Source organism: Aptenodytes patagonicus, chromosome 14, assembly GCF_965638725.1.
Source record: "Aptenodytes patagonicus chromosome 14, bAptPat1.pri.cur, whole genome shotgun sequence".
Taxonomy (NCBI): domain Eukaryota; kingdom Metazoa; phylum Chordata; class Aves; order Sphenisciformes; family Spheniscidae; genus Aptenodytes; species Aptenodytes patagonicus.
The window spans coordinates 8,714,409-8,736,545 of NC_134962.1; the positions used below are offsets into that span (position 1 = coordinate 8,714,409).

Genomic DNA, 22,137 nt, shown 5'->3' on the forward strand with positions numbered 1-22,137 from the left:
AATCTCAGATGGATGTTTATCCTCACAACGGCTTTACAGCTGGGGAAATGTCATCCTCAGTTCACGAGTGGGAAACTGAGGCACGGACCCTGAGAAATTGCTTGCTGATGAATGCAATGGCAAGTGCGTATTGAGTCCGACTTCGCCTGAACCTGAATCGCCTGAACCCTTACCCAGTGCCCTTCTCCTCCAAATCAACAGAATCATCTCTTCATCACATCAGTCTCTCTCCCCCATCTCTTTTGGACAATCCATTTCATTTTTCATAGATAGATGGGGGGGGAGGGAGTGGGCGTTCTACATGAAAACAAAAAGAAATCATGTCTCCCACAAAGATTTTGCAATCCACATCTCCATATATTCAAGGATCCTCACATTTTTGCTTACGCAAGGTCCAGCTGGCTTCAGTGGGGACCGGAGGGGTAGAGGTGACTCTGCTCTATAACACTCGGGGGCTTTACAGCGAAGTAAATCCGAGCCTCAGCTGAGCTGGGTCCTGCAATCACATCTCGCCACATGGGCTCTACCCCCAGCGTGCCACCAAACGCCAGGGGCCACCCAGCTGGGGCTTGTGGGGGAGGATTTAAACGCGGTGCATTTTCACGTGGAACCCGACAGCAGAAGAGGGGAGTAAAAATGAAAATGAGTCCGCTGTGCACTTACACAGCCAACTTAGTACAGGAAAACACTTTCAAAGTGTTGCTTTTTCACTTGCTGCAAGTTTTTCACGTGAACCTTTTACATGTCTAACGTTTTTATTTGCTGTTAAAAATACAATTGGCTCAATTCTGTCGGCTTCCCAGAAAGCGAGACTTAAAAGAAGTCTTTCAACAAATGAAGCAACGCCAAGCATAATTACGCGCCGTCTGGATCCGCTTTTAAAGCCCCTTAACTTGCCTACAACACCAGGAGACCCCGGGCTCGTCCATTCGGACAATCAGTGCTCTTTCCTTTTCCACCTTATCTAACGACAAAGGGAAGAATTAGCATTGTCCCGGGCTTCTGCTTGCTTTGGGGGGGGGGGGGGGACGGGACGAGGACGACTCTTTAAAGCACAATATAAAAAGCGCAGGTGAGATAACAAAGGTATTGTCCCTCGCCAGCCTGGAAAGTCGGGCCGCCGGCTTGTTTGTTTACTCTCCAAGCTGGATCCTGCCCCCCCCCCCCCCACCGCTGCCCGGGGGCGGCCCCGGCCCCCGGCGGGGCGCACGCCTTTGTCGCCCGCACGGGCGGGCCGGGCCGGGCAGGGACTACATCGCCCAGCGTGCCCCGCAGCGCCCTGATCAATGGACCTTATTTGAATAATCTGTGAGCCCTTGGACTCAGGCCAATCAGCTGTCAGGGACCCATGATAAATCGCAATGCATTATTGATAATCATAATTACTCTGACATGCGCATTCCGCCCAATGGGGGTAATTTCCCAACTCTAGGAATTTGTTGTGAAGAGGAAAATAATTGCTACTATTTTGCTCCCGATGCTGGTGCACCATGTCGCGACGGAAGCAGGCGAAGCCCCAGCACATCAACTCCGAGGAGCAGCCCCCAGATGCTGCAAGTGGTAAGGCGCGGAGCCGCGGCGGGTCCCAACTTTCCCGGTGCGCGGAGGAGGCGGCCGGGGCGGCGAGGGGCGCTTGCCGGGGGGCTTTTTCCACCCTCGTGCTTCGCCCCCCGCTCTTTTCCCCCCACGGGCTCTGCCGGGAACCCGACCCCCAGCTCCCCGCGGGCTTTTTGGGGCATTTAAATCCCCGCGCCCCCGCGGAGCCCCAGCGCGGTGTTGTTCCGCGGGGCTGAGCGGAGCACCGGCCCCTCGGTATTTCCCGGGGGGGGAGGGGGGGGGGGCGGCTCGGCTTTGGGCTGCTCCGCGGCGCGGCCCTGCGCGGAGCGCGGTGCTACCGGAGGGGTCCCTCGCCCTGCCGGGCTGGTCGCCCCCCTGTGCCCCGCACCACCACCACCACCCCCCCCCCCGGTCCCGCGGAGCCTGCGCCGGCCCCCGCGTGGGGCTGCGCCGGCCCCGCTGCCGCTGCCCTCGGGGTGCAGCCTCATGGGAGGTGAACCCCAAAGCCTCCCTAAGGCGGAGGGGATTGGGGGGGGGGGACGAGGAGGCGGGGGGGAAGAGGAAGGAATTGCGAACAATCTTCTCAGGGGTAGGAAATGGCTCGAGTTTGGTTTCCCCGGTCTCTACTTAACACTTTCTCGGTAGTTAGATGAGGATTTTTGTGGGGCTAAAAAAAAAAAAAAAAAAAAAAAAAGCGCTCGGACTATTTTTGTTGGAGATCACAATCGCCCTGGACCTTTTGTAGCTTGACCTCCAGCCATCTTTGATTTCCGACTTCCTAAAATAACTCCGGTGAGCTAATGTGGGGTGTGCGTGAGCGCTTTGTATTTGGGCGGTGTGGGGGGTTTCGCTATCGCAAATCGCTGTCCCTCCTTTTCGGGGAGCTCGCAGCCCTTTGCCTTCCTAAGGGAAGAGGAAAGTATAAATTTGTGCTCAAATTAGCTCTGAGCTCTCGGTGGGGGTGGGCGTGCAGGGAAAGGGGTGGAGGGGGCACTCGCTTGCCGGTGTCCCCCACGGGAGCGCGGGGAAGGGTCGGGGCTGCCGGACCGTGCCCGGCTTTCCTCGACGGAGCAGCATCTTCCCGCAGGGGCTGCCCGCAGCCGGGCTGCGGGGGGGGGGGGGGGGGCCTGGCGGCTCCCTGGGCTCCGGCACGGGCTTTTCCCCCCGCGATTGACGCCCTTGGTGCCGCGGAGCTGGGGAAGCTCCCGCGGCGCCCGTCCCGCTCCGAAGCGAGAGTGAAGCGGGGAAGGCACGTCCCGGGTGGGGAAGGGGAGGCTGGCAGTGGGCTGACCTGGGCTGCGGTTGTTGTGGTCGTTGTGCCCAAACGCTTCTGTGTGTCTCCCAAGAACTTTCTTTGGGTTCTCTGCCTTCCTAAGGGACTGGTTTTGTGTGGGGTTTTTCCATCCCTAGAACTGATCAATACCACTGCACGCTACAGGAGCTGCTAATTCCCAGCCCGCAGGAGGTTCGGGCTCTTTAATTTTTTTTTTTCCTCCCTCCCCCCCCCCCGCTTTTTTGAGTCGAAATGTGCAATTGTTGGGTCCGGTTAATGGTGACTTAAGAAACAGCAAGCTGGCCAGAAGGCAATAAATCCCATGTTTAATGCATGACTGTTTTCCTTTGTGCATATGGTTAGGTTGGGGGATGGAGGTGATGTTTCCACATGTAAATCTCTGCCCACTGCTGGAAAGCCACCTCCGGGTCTGCGCTGAAACAAAAGGGTTAATAACTCCTGATGCGGCCTGCTTGGGGCGGGGGAGGTGTGCAGGGAGGGGAGGATCGCTACACACCGTGCTCTCCGGGGCAATGGGCAGCTGCTTTTTTTGTTGTTGTTGTTGTGGCTTCCCCCCCCCCCGCCTCCTCTTTTAACAACAAAACCCTGGATGAAAATCCCTCCGGGAGCCGGGGCAGCGGTTGCACAGGCCGGGGGGAACCCGGCGAAGGTCTCGCCCCGCCGGGTGTCGGGGGGGGGTTTCTCCTGCCGCTTCGGCCGGGGCCGTCTTTTGTGGGTCGTGGGCTCTGGCGGTGGCCGGAGCGGGGGGGGGGGGGGGGGGGGGGGCCGGTGCTGCCGCGCGCCGCCCCGCGGCTGCGCCCCGCCGGGACCCTCCGCGGCGGCCCGGGGGCAGCGGCGGGGTCCCCGCACCGAAGCCGCGTCCCGCGTCATCTTCGCTTCTGCTTTCAGAGAAATAAAAAAAAAAAAAAATCGCGGCGGCGACTCCGATGCCTCTTGCCGCCCGCAATCTCCAAAATAGTCTTGATATTCCCCGCTCCAGGTGTGCCCGTAAATAACAAGTGATGAAGCTGCGTAACAAAGTCGAAATACCGCAGGGATTTGGCTGGACGTTGTCGGGTACATACATAATTGTAATAATAAAATCGAGCCCTTATCTCCTCTTTTGCAAGTGTTCCTTTTTTTGCAAAGCGATTTGGGACCCACCTCTGTGAACAATGCGGCGTGTTAAGAAACGGTTCTGCTAACCTGGTGATCAATTAACAGGTCAAAAAATCAGCAGGTGGTCACTGGAGGATAATACTACATACTGAAAATTAGCATTTTCACAAAGGGGTTGAAAATGCCCATTGTGCTGCATTGCTGCCATTAAAAATTTGATTCATTCTTAAAAATACAGTATCAAACTGCAACTTTTTCTCAAGGTAAAATTGGAGATTTCCTTTATTTAAATCCCCCGGTTCGTGCTTTGAGCTCTACTGAAGGGGGGGGGGGGGGGGTGTTTAGCGAGGAAAGCCAAGTTTTGTGGTGGTTTTCTTTATTTACTTTTGATTTTAGGTTGCCCGAGCCTCCCGTCGGCGGGGGAGGCCGGCCGGCAGCGGCGGGGCGGGGTAGCATCACCCCGGCCGTGCCACGGGCTGCGCAGCCGGGGTGTTGCAGCGGTGTGAAGGGTGAGAGGGTGCCTGGGAGCCGGTGGGGGGTGGGGTGGGGGGGCGATGCCCGGCTTGTTTTTCCTTTTACGTAAGTGAAACATTATATTGGTTGTAGTGATGAAGCCCTTTTGCTGGGCTCGGCGGCATGTGACGTTTTGACAGAGCTGCTGCTCTAACCTTTGCCTCCTCCTGCTTGCTGTGGGTGGTAAGTTGATGTCAGGCTTACAATTAGGACTCTCATGCAATTGACCTTGGCAGCGGGGTTTGTGCCGTTTAGCTCGGTCTTAAACACTGTACTAGTGTTAAGTGTGGTCCGGGGCCGCCGCCTTTACAGCTGCGGGCCGCGCCGGTGGGAGGACCGGCCGCCGCGGAGGCACCGCCGCCGAGCAGGTAGGGTAGAGGGCGGGTGGCCTCTGCTGCTGCTTCTGGGGGGAAGCTCTGCTTTTTTTTGTTGTTATTTCTTGAACCAGGTTGGGGAATCGCTTAAAAAAAAAAAAAAAAAGTCATTATAGGTAACGTCTGGGTTGCTGTTGGGGCTCAGGTGGATGCTTGGGGGGGGGGGGGGGGTGAGGGGGGGGGAGCCTGAGCGGGGCCAGCCCCGGCCGTGCTCCCGGGGGTGGCCCCGCCTGGCAGCACCGCCCGGGGGCGGCCGGTTCCCCGCACGGGCCGGGCAGAGCCCCGGGGCCGGGGCGGGCAGCGCAGGGCGTGAGTGCCCTCCACCGACCGGCCCCGCGCTGGCCGGCGCCGGGACGCGTGCTGCTGAAGGCTCCGGCTGCGCGCCTCGGCAGGTAACCTCGCAGACATTTTATAAAGGGGTTTCTCACGGCATCCTCGAACTCGGGGGTTTTTTTTGAAGCCCTTTGAAACGACTTCAGGAGGCGGATGGTGCGGGGAGCGGGGGCCGTGTCCTCCGTTTGAAGCCGGTGCCTCTGAGCGTAACTTTTCCTGCGTGTTTTAACACTTTTTTTTTTTTTGCTCCTCAGAACGTTTTTGCACAATGGTTGATTCTGTCCTTGGCCGAATATTTCTCTTTAATAGGTGGATAATCAAAAGGGTGAATCAGTAGGTAGATAATAAAAAAATTAAAGCCTTGAGAGAGAACCTGAAAGCACGTGAAATCCTAATTGTTAGGTGTAACACGTTTCTGGCTCATTCTTGGGTAGAAAAATGGCGCTGGTAAATTCAGTGTAGAAAACATCAAGGCCTTTGGAATATTTCTGTAAGTAAGCAGTCACGTATTTGGCTTACTCAAGAAAGTGATTTTTGTCATAGTTACAGTTAAAGAAAATGCTTTAAATGGTGTTTTATAGTGAGTGAAGAAGGGAAATTTTGGACAGTTTAAAGTTCTTGGAGGTCCTAGCTTTTCAGCTGGGAACAGGGAAAAAAAAATCAGGGAAGCACGATGCCCAAGAGCAACAGGGAACTGGTGGCAGAAGTTTTTACATCTAGGACTGGAGTGGATACTTGCTAATCCTGCATGAGTTAATTTTAACTGGGGAAGTCCATGATTATGTTAATGTTAAAGTAAAAATAGTTGATCAAGTATAGTCTGTGGAAAAAGTAAGCTCACCAAAGGTATTAAGCTCTTGGGGGGGGGGGGGAGGGGGAAGGGGGGGGAAGCTTGAGCTCTGACCATTTCCTCCCAATTCAAGTGAAATATAATTTTACCACAGTTGGGGGGGGGGGAAAAGCCACTAATTGCTCAGATGAGTGGTAGACCCGCAGCACCCTTTTTGAAATCACATCAAACCAGACAATACTTATTTCACTCTCTTACTGGTTCCCTTAAAAAAAAAAAAAAAAAAAAAAATCGAGCTGTGTGGATTTTATCAGGCTTCCTTGTCGATGACCGCCTTGTCCTACACAATAGTGGATTTTTTCCATCCATTTGCCAGTGATTCAATCTACCCCCCCTGCTGGGTTTACTGCATTCTTCTAACTTATTGGATAACTAGATGCTGAGAGATAACATTCCTGAAATTCGGGGGTGGGGAGATAAAAAAAACAGTAGAAGTCCTATCCCTGGGAAGCCTTTGGAGAGGGTTAAGCGAAGTGCACAAGCAATTGTTGTGGCTCTCTGCTCCTCGGTAAATCCTCGTACAGTATGTGGACAGAGCTGGCTGCACAGGGAGGCTTCCTTGCGGAGAAAACCCACGTTTTTAGACCTTTGAGTTCATGTCAGTGATAACTGCTCCGGGGGGGAGGGCAGGGCAGGGCAGGCAGCCCGGGGGTTTGGGTAAATGAGGTGCTCTGATTGCAGGCACTTGGTGCTCCTTCGAGGCTGGGGAGAGGATGTAGCTAGAAATCAAGATGAAGAGTTTCAGAAAAGCTGTTGGGTTTTCAGTAACAGTAAATTGCTCCTTTGTTATTCCAGCTACTACGCAATAACCAAGCGTAGTGCTTCTACTGACTGTATCTTAAAAACACGCTTTTTGAGATAGGGGAAGCTATTATACTCACTTTTTCTAAGGTGGAAGGGAAAATAAGGCATAACTCTTCCCTACTTGTCATGCAGCAAGTCGGTACAAGCTGGGAATTGAATTTATTTGGAGTCCTGAGCTAGTGCCTTACTGTCAGACAGGGGAACTGGAAACTAAACTGTGTGACAGTGGCAGCGAGAGCAGGGGACAGGGGCATGGCTGCTAACCTGCCTGCTGCTGCCGCTGAACACAGGTGCCTTCGATTTACTGGAGTTTCTTTCTCTGAGGTGGCAACTGGTGCTTAGGACCAGAAGAGTTCCCTCTGGAACTCCTCAGAATTGTGAAATGTAGGAGCATAGGCTGTGCTGCAGTTTGGAAAAGGAGGCTTTGAATTTAGCGTGGTCTTATCAATGGGGGAAAAAAAATTGAAGGAACTATCAATGGAAGGGAGATAAATGATCAGATGCTTTGAAGCAGTTAAAGTTTAAGGACTTGTCTAGACGTAGTTATCCTGGAATATCTCCTTGGGGGTGGGCAACAGTCTTTCATGCGGACATTTCTATTCCACTTGAAACATTTTGCATGGCCACTGCGGAGGTGTAAACTGCAGCGTGAAATGCATGTGCTCATGGAGGAGACACTGTGGAAGGAAGAGCTTTGTGCCTTCTAAAGTAAAACCTACGGTTATTTTGCAACACGGGGAAACTGTATTGTTGGGCCTGGGGGACTGGACTGTTAAAGCCCTAAACGCTGAAGGATTTGGAAAAGAAGTTTTGATGTTTCAGCCTATTCTGTGAAATACCTGTTGGATGGATGGAAATAGTTAGGAAAGTAGTCAAGACCTCTCGAGTCAGTGTACAGAGTAGTTATGGAAGCTTCTTGTCTTTTTTCAACACCAGTGCTTTCTTTCCCATTGTATCTGCTCAGACTCTTGCAAAGATGAGCTTAAAAAAATCCATTCTTGGCCTCAGTTGACCCTATTTATTGACCAAGTTCTGAATCATGTACTACTTGTACTTGTCTGCAGACTAGATTTCGCTGTATATTTTTCCATAGAGTTAAACCAACTTTAGAGGCATCAATTTAATGATATTTGGGGTGGGAAATGTATGGTAGAACTATGCTTTTACTCTTGTTTCCTTCACTTGTGGAAGTTGTTTGGGCTGAAGGAGGGGGGAGGAAAAGTGTTTAATTCTCCCTGTTTAGATATGAGGGATCCAACCAGTTTTGATCATAGCTGTGCTGAAAATACCTTTCCTCCCTGTTCAAGAACTTGTGACCCTGAAGTGTACGTGATTAACAGAATCGCATACATAAAGATTTGGATTTACTGCTTTGCAGACCATAGCATAACAGGCCTCTGATACTTGCATTTTTTAATTGATCAAGCTGTTTGTTTGGGTTTTTTTAAAAAAACCTTTTACATACGCTTGCCATCATTCAACATTAAACAGTTGAAGTTTGATATGTTGAATATACATGTAATACCCTTGTTAACCCAACAAATGTCAAGGTTTGCAATATCTTCCCTTACAGAGCTTTTACGCTACCCCAAAACAGTAAGTCAACGTGCTCGAGTTGTTGCTTGGACATGCTTCCCCTCCACCCTGCCATGTACAGGATATACACATGTATCAGATGTGTGGTTCAGTTACACCTTTAAAATGAAAGCCGCAAATAGCTCCTGTGCTTGCAGAGTCTTCGGTTCCCCTTGTAAAATGGTGTGGGCTAGTAACGTGGAACCGGAGGAGCCCCGAGATGAATTGCTGGATTCTGAGAAGAGTCTTCTGAATAGAAGAGATCTCATAATACAAATTCTCAGTTGTGGTTGAGGTCTGCAGTGTGCCCTGCTGGGTGTGGGGGGGCGAGGTACTTGGTTACTGCACCCTTGGCACCCATCAAAATTGGACCAATTAATGTGAGTTACAGGACATTTCACCTGATGGGGGCTGTAATACATCTGCAGTCCTTCCCGCTTCCCCCTCAGCTGCATGAGCCTCAAGTTTTACCTCCTGAATATTCCTGCCTCCTGTGCCCCATGTGCTCACCCACCTCGAGCTGGGTTTGAGTTTGTTGTTTGAAGGATTGCTAGACTGAGCAAAAACATCCTGTTTTGATTTAGAATTTCTCTCAACCTCTCTTCCCGTTCTGATATTTCCCTGAATTTTTTTTTTGTCTGTGTGCAAATTATGTTCAGTCTAATCTGTGGGGCAGTGGTGGAGGAAGGGTAGGAGTGGACTTGCAGACCAGCTTCACTTTCCCTCCCCCTCCCTAAAAGTGGGTGATTTGCGGATGCAGCTAAACACCCTGTCCTGAGCGGGTCTGAAACAACTTCGTATGTTTTGCAAGCAGGACTTGTTGCATCGCTCTCTAATAATCATCAGGATCAGTGTAGGCTCATACCTACGTGTGGGGTTCTGTAAGTTAATCATCTTTTCTTTACTACTGTGGCTTTTTAGAGGTTGTTTTTTATGTGAGTGTGCTTTTGAAGTATTTAAAAGCTAATACTGGACTTACTTTTGCTTTTGTCAGCCCTCTTCGGTAGTAATTACTTCCATAATGGTGGAGTGAAAGTCGTTTAATAGATCAGTTTACAATTAAGAACTGCTCTGACGTTCCCATGCTAACAATCTTATGTGAATTTCTGAGAGATGCTTAACAAAGAATTATAAACTGAAGTACAAACACAAAATAAGCTTATGTGATGTTTTGCTCAGCATTACAATGCTTTCTCTGTCTTCCTTGGGTCGTGTTCCTTTTAAGCTGTTTTGCAGGTGCTAGCTGCCTTGCTGCACTGTTCCCTTTTTACCTATATAAAAGGGATTTGCGATAAACCTCTTTCCATTGAGCCTTGTGAGATTCCTTTTATATTGTTGTTTTTATTGAAAACAGAACTGACATGCAGATTTCTTTGGGGCTGCAAATGACTTAGCAGCAAAACAAAGAGCAGGACTTCAGATCCATCTGCAAACTTGATTCCGGTGTCTTGTATCTTTAACTTGCAATTCAGGTGAAGTTGGTGATCTTAAGAACAGGAAATACTCAGTCTAAATCTAGCTATTAATAATGTGACTTTTTTTTATTTTAAGGGAGTCCACAAGACGTCCCAGGTGACGGAGATGGTGAAATGAGTTCCAAAAGGTGCCGCACGGAGGAAACTAAAATCTGTGAGAAATGCTGTGCAGAATTCTTTGATCTCTCTGAATTCCTTGAGCATAAGAAAAATTGCACTAAAAATCCACCTGTTCTAATCATGAACGACAGTGAGGGAACAGTACCCCCTGAAAGCTTCTCTGAAGCTTCTCTAGGGAGCTTTCCAAGTGATCGAATGGATAGCAGGACACGCAAGGACATTCAGGCAAAGGGCTGCACTGGTTCTATGGAAAAGAGAGAAGGAAAAATGGATGCTGAATCAGTAGGAGGAATGTACCTGAAAATAGAACCCCCCGTCACGCCTGCGGCTACTGGGCTAAGCTATCTACCAAAATCCAAAGTACCAAACACTAATGTGACTTTGCAGACGATACGTGGCACTAAAGTGGCTGTGAACCAGCGGACCTCCGATGCCATCTCTTCCTCAGCAGCCAGTTTTAATGCTATCCCCATGATCCTGGAGCAGCTCGTGTGTTTGCAGCAGCAGCAACTCCAGCAAATTCAGCTGACGGAGCAGATTCGCATTCAGATTGCCATGATGGCTCCCCATGCCCTGCATCCTTCTATAGCAGCTGCTACTGATCCACTAAAAGCTCTGGGCGCTCACATGTCTCAGCAGCTGTCGGCTGCTGTTGCTTTAATCGGACAAAAAGCTGGAAGCCAGAGCCTATCACTGGAATCCTTGAAGCAAGGAAAACTACCTCATTCTAACACTGGCGTTGCAGCCGCCAGCTCGCTGGCTGCTGGGCTTTCCTCCTCCTTCCCCTTGAAGCCAGAGGCAAGCAGAAGCCTCCCTGGCTCCATTTCTCGGTTCCCGAATCCTTTGCTACCTCAGTCCTCCAACTCTGTCATCTTCCAAAATCCACTTTCGGCCGTTTCTTCTGTAATAGATTCCTCAAAGAAGGGGAAGGGAAAACCTCCCAACATTAGCGTGTCTGAAAGCAAGCCGAATGCAGAAGAGCCATTCTTCAAACACAAGTGTAAATTCTGCGGCAAGGTCTTCGGCAATGACAGTGCCCTGCAGATTCACCTCCGTTCCCACACCGGTGAAAGACCCTACAAGTGTAACATTTGTGGTAACCGCTTTACAACCAAAGGAAACCTTAAAGTGCATTTTCAGCGTCACAAAGACAAATACCCCCACATAAAGATGAATCCTTACCCGGTTCCTGAGCACCTGGACAATGTTCCCACTAGCACTGGAATCCCGTATGGGATGTCTGTGCCACTGGATGAGTCCAACCTAATTGTGGATAGCAAACCTCTCCTAACAACTCTGCCTACCTCTGCGGCCACCAGTGCACCTCAGATCGCCTCCAACCTAGCAGGCATTAAGGAGTCTCTGCCCAGTACATTCTCAAGTGACCTGCAGTCAAGGCCTTCTCCAGAAAGTGAGGGTGGCTCTTCCTCATCAGGGGCGGTTGGTCATGAATCAGGAACAGAGCAGAGCTTGAGTTCACCACAAGCTACCTGCAGTGTGAGCATCTTCCACGTAAGTGGGTCAAACGAGCAAGGCTCAGAAACATCAAAGCTTCAGCAACTGGTTGAAAATATCGACAAATCCACTGCTGACCCCAACGAGTGCCTGATCTGTCACAGAGTGCTGAGCTGCCAGAGTTCACTCAAAATGCATTATCGTACTCACACTGGAGAGAGGCCATTCAAGTGTAAAATCTGTGGCCGTGCCTTCTCCACTAAAGGGAATCTTAAAACTCATTATGGTGTCCACCGGGCCAATACTCCTTTGAAGATGCAACATTCGTGTCCTATTTGCCAGAAGAAGTTTACAAATGCAGTTGTGTTGCAGCAGCATATCCGCATGCATATGGGGGGACAAATACCGAATACACCAATGCCGGAAAACGCCTGTGACAATACTGATGTGGATCCTACTGTGGCTGAGAAGAACGGAGACATCAGTCGCCCAGACGAGACTGTGGAAAGCATAGAGATGGAAGAAGACCTGGACTCTCAGGATGGCCCTAGGAGTTCTTCAAAACCTCCTACTCCGTATGATGCACAATCAGAATCGCCAGCCACGGCAGCCACCTTCTCTGGTATCGCAGCACTGGAGAATCAAATGAAGATAGTCAACTCTGCTTTGAACTTGCAGCGGCAAAGCAGCTTGAAGTCTAGTGACAATGGCTCAGCAGAAAGTGATGGCATGACAAATGATTCGTCTTCTGTGGCAGGAGATCCAGATTATCAGAATGGCAGGAGTCCTGCTGCCTCTGAGTCTGCATCGCTCCAGGCTCTGTCCCCAGCCAACAGCCAAGCTGAGAGCGTAAGGTCAAAGTCACCTAGCTTCAACAATCAAGAAGATACAGGCACAGGAAATAAATCGGAGGGTCCTGAGAACACCTCTGCAGAAATGGAAGGGGTCGTCGGTGCTTTGGATTTAACTTACGGCAATATTGGTCGAAAGGTCATTAAAGAAGAACCTGGGTTACACTTTGCAAATGGAGAATATGGTGAGTAATAGGAAATGCTGGCAATAACTTGGGGTAGGGTAGTAGGACTGGAGGAAATCCAGCTTAAAAAGGACCAACAGGAATCAAAACCTCCTCAGCTTTCCCCTCTTCCTTCTTTATCAGGATAGGGACATATGCCCTGTAAAGTTTTCCTGACTCAGTCTCAAAATTCAAAGAATTAAGTGCTGTCATCTCCTGCAAGGGGTAGCACAGAGGTCCTTAAAATAAATAGAGGCTGTGCACTTACTATCTTTCATGGGCTCACCTGATACCTCCCTATAGCTCTCTAAAGATACATGTTTGTGTTTTGTGGAAAACTGCTTAACCCAAGAATGTGACATTAAAACTCTGGAATCTTCTGTGGGGTTTTCGAGCTCTTTAGCATTGAGGCTAATGTTGATCTAAATTTGACCTGAAAGTGAGACTTTCTAACTCCAAAAATAGGGATGAACTGATTTCTTCCAGAGCAACCTAGCGAGCGTAATAGCAGCCCTACCATGTGTCTTTGGAGGGCTTTTCAGGCAGGCTCTTCAGGCACATGCAAGGCCTCTGGTATCTTAGCCAGATTTAAGCTTGGAAGCAGAAGGAGGTTGGGATAAACGTTATCTTTGCTTTCTTTCCAGGTCGAAGTAGTATTCCAGCTGCTTTTGTTAGAGCCCCACCAGCCCTCATAAAAATGGAGATGCCCAGTGAGCGTCCCATTAGCACTAGCCATTTCATTGGCCCACCAGCTCTCTCCCCTGGTGTTGCCCCTCTCCTTGTGCCACGACCGAAATTCTGCCGTCCTGCCAAACAGCACATCTGCACTACATGTGGGAAGAACTTCTCCTCTGCCAGTGCCCTTCAGATTCATGAACGGACCCATACTGGTGAAAAGCCATTTGCCTGCACCATCTGTGGGAGAGCCTTTACAACAAAAGGAAACCTGAAGGTAAGTCGGCTCTTATGTTGTGATCCCCTTTGTTGGGGAAAGTCATACCAGCGAGGGAAAGGCTATTGCTAATATTCATTCTGCCTTTGGGGACAACTTTTAGTTCCTCAAAAGGTTATCTTTGACTTTTGTCTCTCTTTCCTGAGTTTCTTCACACAACTTGCTAAGCAGTGTACTGAGATCACTCGCAGAAGTCTTTGCTACTGTCCTTGACTTTCCTGTTTGGATGGTAGGGAAGGCTTAGCCCTTACTAAGCAGATCGTTTTCTTTTCATTTGGATGTGTCAAGACATAAACGTTTCATAGACTGAATGCTAAAAAATGATGCCTACAGAATACATGCATTACACTGCACTGCTTGAAACACCATGCAGGATGAGGAGGGATAAAACTGAGAGGATAATCCTGAGGTGGCACAAAGTACTTGGGGATTGTATCTAAGCACTTGCCGAAGAAGTGCTGCAAGTCTGTCCTTATTGTCAGATTAATCCATTTGCCCTGTAAGGGACTCACAGCTCCCTCACTCACACAGAGGCTTCTCACTTCCCATGAGAACCTCTTCAAGCTCTTCAGTCCTCTTGCATAAATGCTGATGGGGAGGGAAAATACTCTGCAGTTTGTGACCAGTCACTTGCTGGAAGCACTAGCAGTATGTTTGTGGTGTGGAAGATTTTAGCATAGGTGTAACCTCTCTTCCAAATCCGTTGGTGAGGTTTTTTTGCATTAACTAGTATTTTTTTTCAATATAGTCTGTTCACAGCAAATAATGTGGCTTTTATTTTTTGGGGGGGAGAGGGACATCTTTGCCAACACCACTTACAGTAAGCACTTCAGCAGTAAACTTTAGAGACCCGTGGTGATGTCAGGCAGTAGAATGACTATCATACACATGCCAGGAAGAGAACGAAGACAAGAACTAGCCAGTTTAAATCCTTACCTGAATGCAGATGGAGCATACATGACTTCTTTTGAGCAACTTGGCTGTAAGCAAAGTAGAACTTGGGTATACCGTAACAGAACTGCAGTATTAACGATTCTCTTTACTTTTGTCCCCTCTGGAAGGTCCATGTAGGAACTCACATGTGGAATAACTCTGCCAGGCGGGGAAGAAGGCTTTCGATTGATAACCCCATGGCTCTGCTGGGGAATGATCCCAAGAAGGTATCTGAAATGTTTCCAAAGGATATAATGCCTCCTTCAGTGAGCATTGACCCCACGGTATGGAATCAGTATGCAGCGGTACTCAGCAATGGCATAGCAATGAAGACTAACGAGATCTCAGTGATCCAGAGCGGTGGCTTACCTACCCTTCCAGTCACCATTGGGGGTGGTTCGGCAATAAATACTGCTACGGTCTCCAAAATAGATGGGACCCAGTCTGGGACTGGTTCTGATACGGAGAAGGCCGGTGGTGCTGCTGCAGACAATGTGCCAAAACACCAGTTCCCTCACTTCATGGAGGAGAACAAAATTGCTGTTAGTTAAAAACTCTAGTGAAGTTGGCGTACAGAAAGAACAAATATATATATACACAAACATATATTTTTAAGAGATTCCACTTCAGCCTCCTATTTTCCTATTGACGTGCAAATGATTTTATGGTTGTCTTTGTAAGAGTTGCCCAGAGTACAATCATGATATTGCTTTGCAAATAGTAAATAATAAAGAATAGGATTTCCTTCTATTTGGAAAGATGCGGGTCTTGCAAAGTAGTTCTTACGTGTGACTTTAATGTGTACAGCCTTACAGAAGTTTCTACAACTTGAAATTCCAAAGGTTAGAATATTTACCTCTTTGTTTAGAGTGAAATACTTGGGGGTTTTGAATAGAGTGGAAACAACCTACTGTTGATGGAAAAGCTTCTATTTACTGATGAGAAATGAAAACTATTAATGCGGGTAAATATCCTAGAATGTCTGCCACCCTCTTAGAAATAGTTTTTCTGTTTGGATTTTTGGCTCTGTGTGGTTTCTGAATGTACTTTTTACTATAATGGCTATAAAAACTACAAAAATTTTTTTTAATTCCTTTTTTGCCTCAAAAGTTCTATGAAAAGGAAGTTGCTGTTTTTCTTTAATCACTGCTCCTAAGGAATTAATTCTCTGTATTGTTGACTGCTGCTTATTTAATACTACTACTAGGACAGTCCTTCAAGTATAGTGCCAAAACACCTACTTCCAAAGATGTGCAGTTTTTCCTAATGTTTTATTTCAATACCGAGAGCCCCAAACAAGCATGGGTGGGTATGTATATACTTTTTTTTTTTTTTTCCTCTCTTGAAAGGGAAGACTTGCCTTGGGAAGTCAGGTCTAAAAGCTCTGCAAGGAATCTCGGGTGACTGTTGCAATTAGGCATGGGAACTGGTTTCCTTAGCAAGAGACTTTTTTTTTTTTTTCTTCATTTGGGTAATTTAGAAGATCAGTCTGTGTAAACCTGTATTTAAATATGAAGTATTCATGCTTAGGTTAAATGTTTTGTGGGTTTTTGGATGGCATTCCTGCTCTGGTCATTAAGTTTCTTGGTGGTCTGTGAACTTGCATTCTACCAAAATGGTAATTAATGATCCATGTGTATTGTATGAAGGTTGCTGGGATAGTCATCTGGATTCTAAGTTATCTACCTCATTTTTTCCTTTTGTAGTTGTAGTGTCTATTTTTCTATTAATGACCACTGTAATGAACTGAGATTCAAGCAGATGCTTCCATGCACTATCTGAAACCAAAACCTGATGTATTAGTGGAAGTACCTGAAGACGTACTGGACTGACCTTTCACTATTCCTCTAATGTCTGCTGGAACTGTATGTGTAATGGGATCTAAACCAGACTGGAAAGTGAGCATTTGGTATGGAAGGACTGAACGATGGAAAGAAGCAGAGTTGTTGACTGCAGGAAATCTTCAAGTCCGGTCTCCATTGTGGAAGGCCCCAAAAATGCGGATTACCAAAAGTTTGTGTAATGTTGTTGCACCTGATTCTTGCTTATGATCTCTGTATGCCGAGTTGTGCCTTTCCTGCTGGACTTGTAAGTAAGAACATACCAGTACCTGTTTACACTGTAAAATGGATATTGTTACATAGACCATGCAAAAGGCATCCCAATTGTCAAGTTTCTGCATTGTGAATGTATGACTTTTAAGAACTCTGTAGTTTTGAGTATCTACTGATGCGTTTCTGTTGACATTTTGAGAATAAATTTTGGGATGGCTTTTTCACACTTAGTGCTTAAATTTTTCTGACAAAGCATTTGTCTCCTGAAGAGCAAGTTCAATAGGCTGCATGCTGTCTCACTCCAGCGACTCTTTAAATCCATCATCTAGGGTTATGCTTTAGTTTGTTACTTAAAACAACAGAAACTAGGTAGCAGCGGAGTCGTCTCTAGATGGGAATGGTTGGGGTTTGATGTAGGGATTGGTACTTGCCAGGGATGTTGATTTCCACACTAAAATAGAATGGCAGTAGTATGTGCAGTAATTCCTGTACTGTGATCGCCCTAGAAAGGGAAAGGAATACTAAGTTACGAAATTGCCAGTGCCTGAAGATGCTGGCTGTATAGAAAAATGATAAATAACTTCCCCTAAAGAGCAAAGGAAAACAGAGTTCTGAAAACAGCCCTGATACAATGGAAAAGCGTTGAGATTCTGATACTCGCAGCCTGAACTAGCAAAAGTATTTTGCACTTTGGAGGTAACAGTGGAGGAAAATGGTGCAGAACCAGTGTACCCTTAAGGTGCACCCTTCCAGCATTGGTGCTGCCCGATCATGGTGCCCCTTGCATGAGGCTCATACTTGGGAGTGGAAAAAAAAAAAAAAAGAAAGGAAATACTTGTTCTCTAGCCTCTACCACACGCTCTGGAGGAATGAAAAAAGAAGCGGGGTGGGGGGGGGGGGGGCAGGACCAGGTGTGAGGTGGTCCAGGAAGGTGGGTAAAATAAACATAGGAGCAGAAGGAAAGGTAACAACACATGGTGGATATGTGGGAAGGTAGAAAGCATGCAACACTTACCTAGTCTACACAGAGCATGCAGTTGTTTAAAAGCAGCATTATAGTTCCAGGAAGCAAAATATTTGGTGTAAGAAGATGACATGACCCTTCTCTGCTCAGGGAAACCAAGGGATTGTAATCTGAACCACAATGGATGAGTATAGCAAGAGGTCTCTCAGTGGTGATAAGTAAAAATAAACTGTACACTCATGCTAGTGTGGATGCTGTTCTCAACCACTGAGTTTATAACCTGCTTTGAGAACAGTGTTGCTCTGGGTGCCTGGATGGGCTTGCTGCCAGAGCTGCTGCTCTGTCCCTTCAAACTTTGGGCTAGATTTCTGGCTGGTTCCTTACACTGGTGGTGCTGGGCGCCCCATGCGGGACATGCTGCCTGTGTGGGACTAACTGCAGCAGCACTAGGAGCAATATGGTGTGAAAGAGGAGGTGTTGGATTTACAGGGGAGGTGGATCACACCTAAAGACCTGCCCTAACCGTGAAATCTGCTCTCCAGCATGGGCCAACTGTGGGTATTGTGCAAAATTGGCCTGGCTTCAAAAGAACCTGTGATAACAAGCCTGCTCTCTACTGATAGCTCGATACCAAGTGGTATCATGATGCCATCAAAATGTCAGCAGCAGGAGGAAACGAGCAGTTTTGCTAGCAGGAAGCCGACAAAACCTGCTGTCCCAGGGCTTTGCACCTTGGTAGTATCTGTTGCTGTCTCCTCATCCAAACAGCTCCTGAGGTTTGGGGTCTCTCTCTCTCAAATGTAGACTCTGAGCCTGTCTCATGAGGGCTGAGCTCACATTACAGCTTCACCTCAAAAAGTGCCAAGCTGTGGGGCTCTGACTGCCTTTTTATGACCATATATAAAAATGTAATTATGTATTTAGACCTCTGCCTTCTTTAACTGTATTGGTCAACAGGTTGGAAATTAAGGGGAGATGAGGAGGGAGGAGGAGTTTATTAAAGCATGAGCTCTGGTCTAGGAATAAAACGTTGGGAAACTGCTGGAAAACCAGGACAACAAGAGGTTTTGGCAAATAGTTGTACAATCTTCTGCAGCATAGGGTTGCTTGAGGGAATCGGGTAGATGCAGCTAGGGCCTGCCTTGGCCGGGCGGACAGCAGTGAAAATGAAACTATGTGACCTGGCACAGTGACACTGCAAGGCTTTACTCTCCAGGCCACGGTGTCAAGCTCTCGCTGTGCCCAAAGCTGTATCTCACAGCTCAGTGACAAGGCAGCTCCAGGCTGGAGCGTAGCAGGAACCCTAGCTAAGCCGCTGTGGGCAAGTCATGGATCTTATCACAAAACTTGAACGGGTAGGACCTATCAGACCACTGTCCCCACAGCAGAAAGCAGGCTGTGCCATAGGGATATTTCTGCTGGAAGTAGCTGGATGGGGAGACTGTTTCCAAAGCAAGCAGAACTGGGAATTAGCTGCTCTCCTGTGTACAAGAGCTGAACCAACACCTTCTAAACTCAGTGTGGTGGAACTCCCTGCACTGGCAAGTGTACAGTTTACAGTAACATTGCATCTTAACAATTAAAAAAGACAGCTGATTCTCTTCTTCCCTATGCTGATGTAAATTAGGAACAAGTTTACCGAAGCTAATATAGCTACATCGGTGTGAGAGCAGAAGTGAGCATGGTATGTGCGCTGTCTCTGCTCATTAGCTTATCTTCTTGCCTAAAGGACTCTCTTGTTCTTGTTATTTCTTCCTTTGCTCATTGCATAGAGGATTTGCCCAGGCTGTTGCTTTTGTGTAAGTAGCATGTTTGCTTGCATGAGCTAAGGTAAAGGCTGGCTTACTTAAAATGTTAAATTTTAACTTAAAAGTTGCATTGCTTTAAAAAAAAAAAAAAGGAAAAAAGTGCATTAGGTTTACCTTAATGTATTAGCTCTATTCCTCTAAAGAAACATTTCTCTTGACCTACCCTTTCTGTTCAAATCCAAAAAGTCAATGGGAACTTTGAGGAGTGAGTTTGAAAATGATGTACATAATCAGCTCTCTGGGCTGAGCTCAGTGAGGCTGATTGCTGTTCCAACCGCTGGCAGCGAGGAGGTGGGAGCCTTCCCGGGGCTGCCGATAAACACAACGTGGAGCAAAGCGTAAGTGACCATTGAGCTTGGATCTGCAGAGGAGAAAGGACCCAGCTGAGGTGCTTGAGCTGGTGGGATGGTGGAGAGAGGCTGAAACAAAGGGAAAGGGATGAGTATTGCATTAATTTTTTATTTTTCCTGTTGAAAGCCATTGTGCTTACTGCAGGGTTTGCAGTACATTTGGAATCAGAAAAGATGATGGCTTTTGTTTGCAAAATAACAGCTTAGGCAGAAAGCCGCCTTAGAGTCTGTGTGATCCCATGAGGTTACTGCTACCATGCTGAGGCTTTCTCGGTCTCTTTTTGTGTTGCGTGCTCAGATGAGAGGGCTCTTCTCTGTGTGCGCTTCCCATAGCCTCCCCGCTCACGCTCACCGGTGAGTGCTCTACATTAGTGTTGTATGGGTGAGCACTGGACTCGCGTGTGTTTGACTTCAGCTCACATCCATCACTGACCTAGAAAAGCATATGTCATTGCACAGCCACAGCAGGACAGGAAACGTAACTCAGAAGCAGAGAAAAGAACCAGCAATTACACACTCCTGCCTATTATCATATTATCTATTTCGTTATCATATCGTCTATTTTCTGCACTTTGAGTTAATTGCTTATAAAGGGCAGTGGTTTTTGCGACATTTTGACTGCTGTTAATACCACTGATACTCAAAGCTGTCTGATTTATTGGAAAGCATGCTTTTTAATGCTATTATAACTGAATCATGTGCCGGACATCCCAGCCAATCTAAAGCAGCATCCCTCTCCTTTCAAACTTCTTTATTAGCCTCTCTGGTTGTCACGTCTTGCAGTCCAAAGATTAACCTCTCTGATTCAATTACTTCATGCAGAAAATGTCTTGATTCAGAATGAGAACAGGTGCATCTCATCGTGTGCCTTATTTTCCAATACTTGGTTTAGGCAAAATCCAGGTATTACTAAAGGTTTGTGTAGAAGTGTCTCTCTAAAGAAAACGAAAAAAACCAAATCAAGTAAAATTCACAGTACCTAGTGCTATTTTTTTTTTTTTTTTTTTTTTTTTTAAAGTCAAACATAGAATCTAAATATATGGAGGAAAAGCAGAGGTACTGTCCATAATGTCAACACAATACCTAGAACTACAAGAGCAAAAGGGAAGAACAGGGTGAAATACAAAGGCCACAACCTCGAACGGCAATGGGCACCAGTGCAGGGTCAGGCATACAAATCCACTCTTGCAGTGTTTGAATCTCTTTAGCAGTGGAGTGCGGTCACAGCTTCTGTAGGCTTGGAAGCATGAAAGCCATCTCTGCTGAAAATACGCTGTCAAACTGATGGTCGCTAAGGGACTGCTGGAGCAGGAGGGAAAGCCGAAGAAGCTGAAGCCTGTTTGCCTGCAGGGAGGTGTTCCCCAGCTCCTCTCCAATGCCGGAGGCTGGCTTTGGTGGGCAGATACTGCACCTGAGCACTCATGGTAGGTCAGGACCCCTCTGGGTTCCTTCTCAGCCTGGTTAAGCAGGACACATTGAACAGCACGAACAAAGCTTTTTTAAAAACAGTTTGATAATTGTGTAGAGATGCTTCTATGCTTTTGCTTACATAGGTTTAGCGGCAAATATGATTCAGAGCATAAATAAGATACCATTTTTATTAATAATGATCTTGTCTATACTTCAATCAGCTCATTTAAGCTTTCAAATAAAAAAAAAACACAACAAAAACCCAAACAAAAAAACCAAAACAAACTGAGCTGACCAAAAGTCAAAGCACCCGGTTCATGAAACCATGAGAATGTGAGGGCCAGGTGCACAAAACATGGTGTGTTGTGAACAGAAAGGTGATGCAGGAGGAATATATGGGGTAAATAACTACCTGACAAATAAACTGTATTCTTAGTGTAGTAATATAGAATCTGTCCCAAAACCTTTTATGCATATTATCTTCCTAGCTCCTCAATGGCTTTGCAGTCCTATATACATGATGACAGAGGATGCTTTTAAATCAAGTTAACTGAATTGGCTTAGCAGCCCTTTACAGTCCTGTAGATCCACTTTGCAAAGTTTGTTTTAGAAAAAATTGTCTCCATGCAGTCTATATGTTCAGAATACCAAACGTAATTATTTTAATTTTTTTTTTTTGGACACACTGGTTGTTTCTGTGAAACCAGTTTGATTACTTAGGTCCTTAAAGTTCAGCACACATTCAGGTGATTTGCTGATTTAGGGTACCTAAATCTCTGTACGTATTAAAAGTACTCCACCCCTCTCAGCTCATGATGTCCAGATTTTGAAAAAATCAAATTTCCTCATTATCTATTCTTCTGTTCCCCCATCAATTCTCTCAGTCTTAACTGACAAAACAACCACTTTATGTAGGTGGGGGTTTTTTGGCAAAATTTGCAAATATAAAATGTGTAGGAAATACCAATTTATTCTCAGTTTATAGCTTTACACACATTTTTATCACACCCACAGGATGTGTAACACAGAAACAAAAATCAGTATGGTGAGAATTTATAATACAGTTACAGCTAATAGCAAAATCATTTCAAGAGCTAACAAAATAAAAATGTGAGTTTATTTGTCTAGAAAGCTGCACCTTTTTCTTTCTTCATTTCTTATATTTGACAGCTGTCCTAGATGAATGTCAGTTTGACTGTTATT

At 46.9% G+C, this 22,137-nt stretch overlaps 1 protein-coding gene across 1 annotated transcript; it reads left to right on the forward strand.

The window, feature by feature from the left end:
- The first annotated feature begins 1,487 nt into the window (after nucleotides 1-1,487).
- SALL4 (spalt like transcription factor 4) lies at nucleotides 1,488-15,428 on the forward strand. Its single transcript, XM_076352343.1, has 4 exons — nucleotides 1,488-1,560; nucleotides 9,950-12,484; nucleotides 13,108-13,415; nucleotides 14,477-15,428. Exons 1-4 carry the CDS (start codon nucleotides 1,491-1,493, stop codon nucleotides 14,897-14,899), a joined length of 3,336 nt encoding a protein of 1,111 aa, XP_076208458.1. The 5' UTR covers nucleotides 1,488-1,490; the 3' UTR covers nucleotides 14,900-15,428.
- The last annotated feature ends 6,709 nt before the right edge of the window (nucleotides 15,429-22,137 follow it).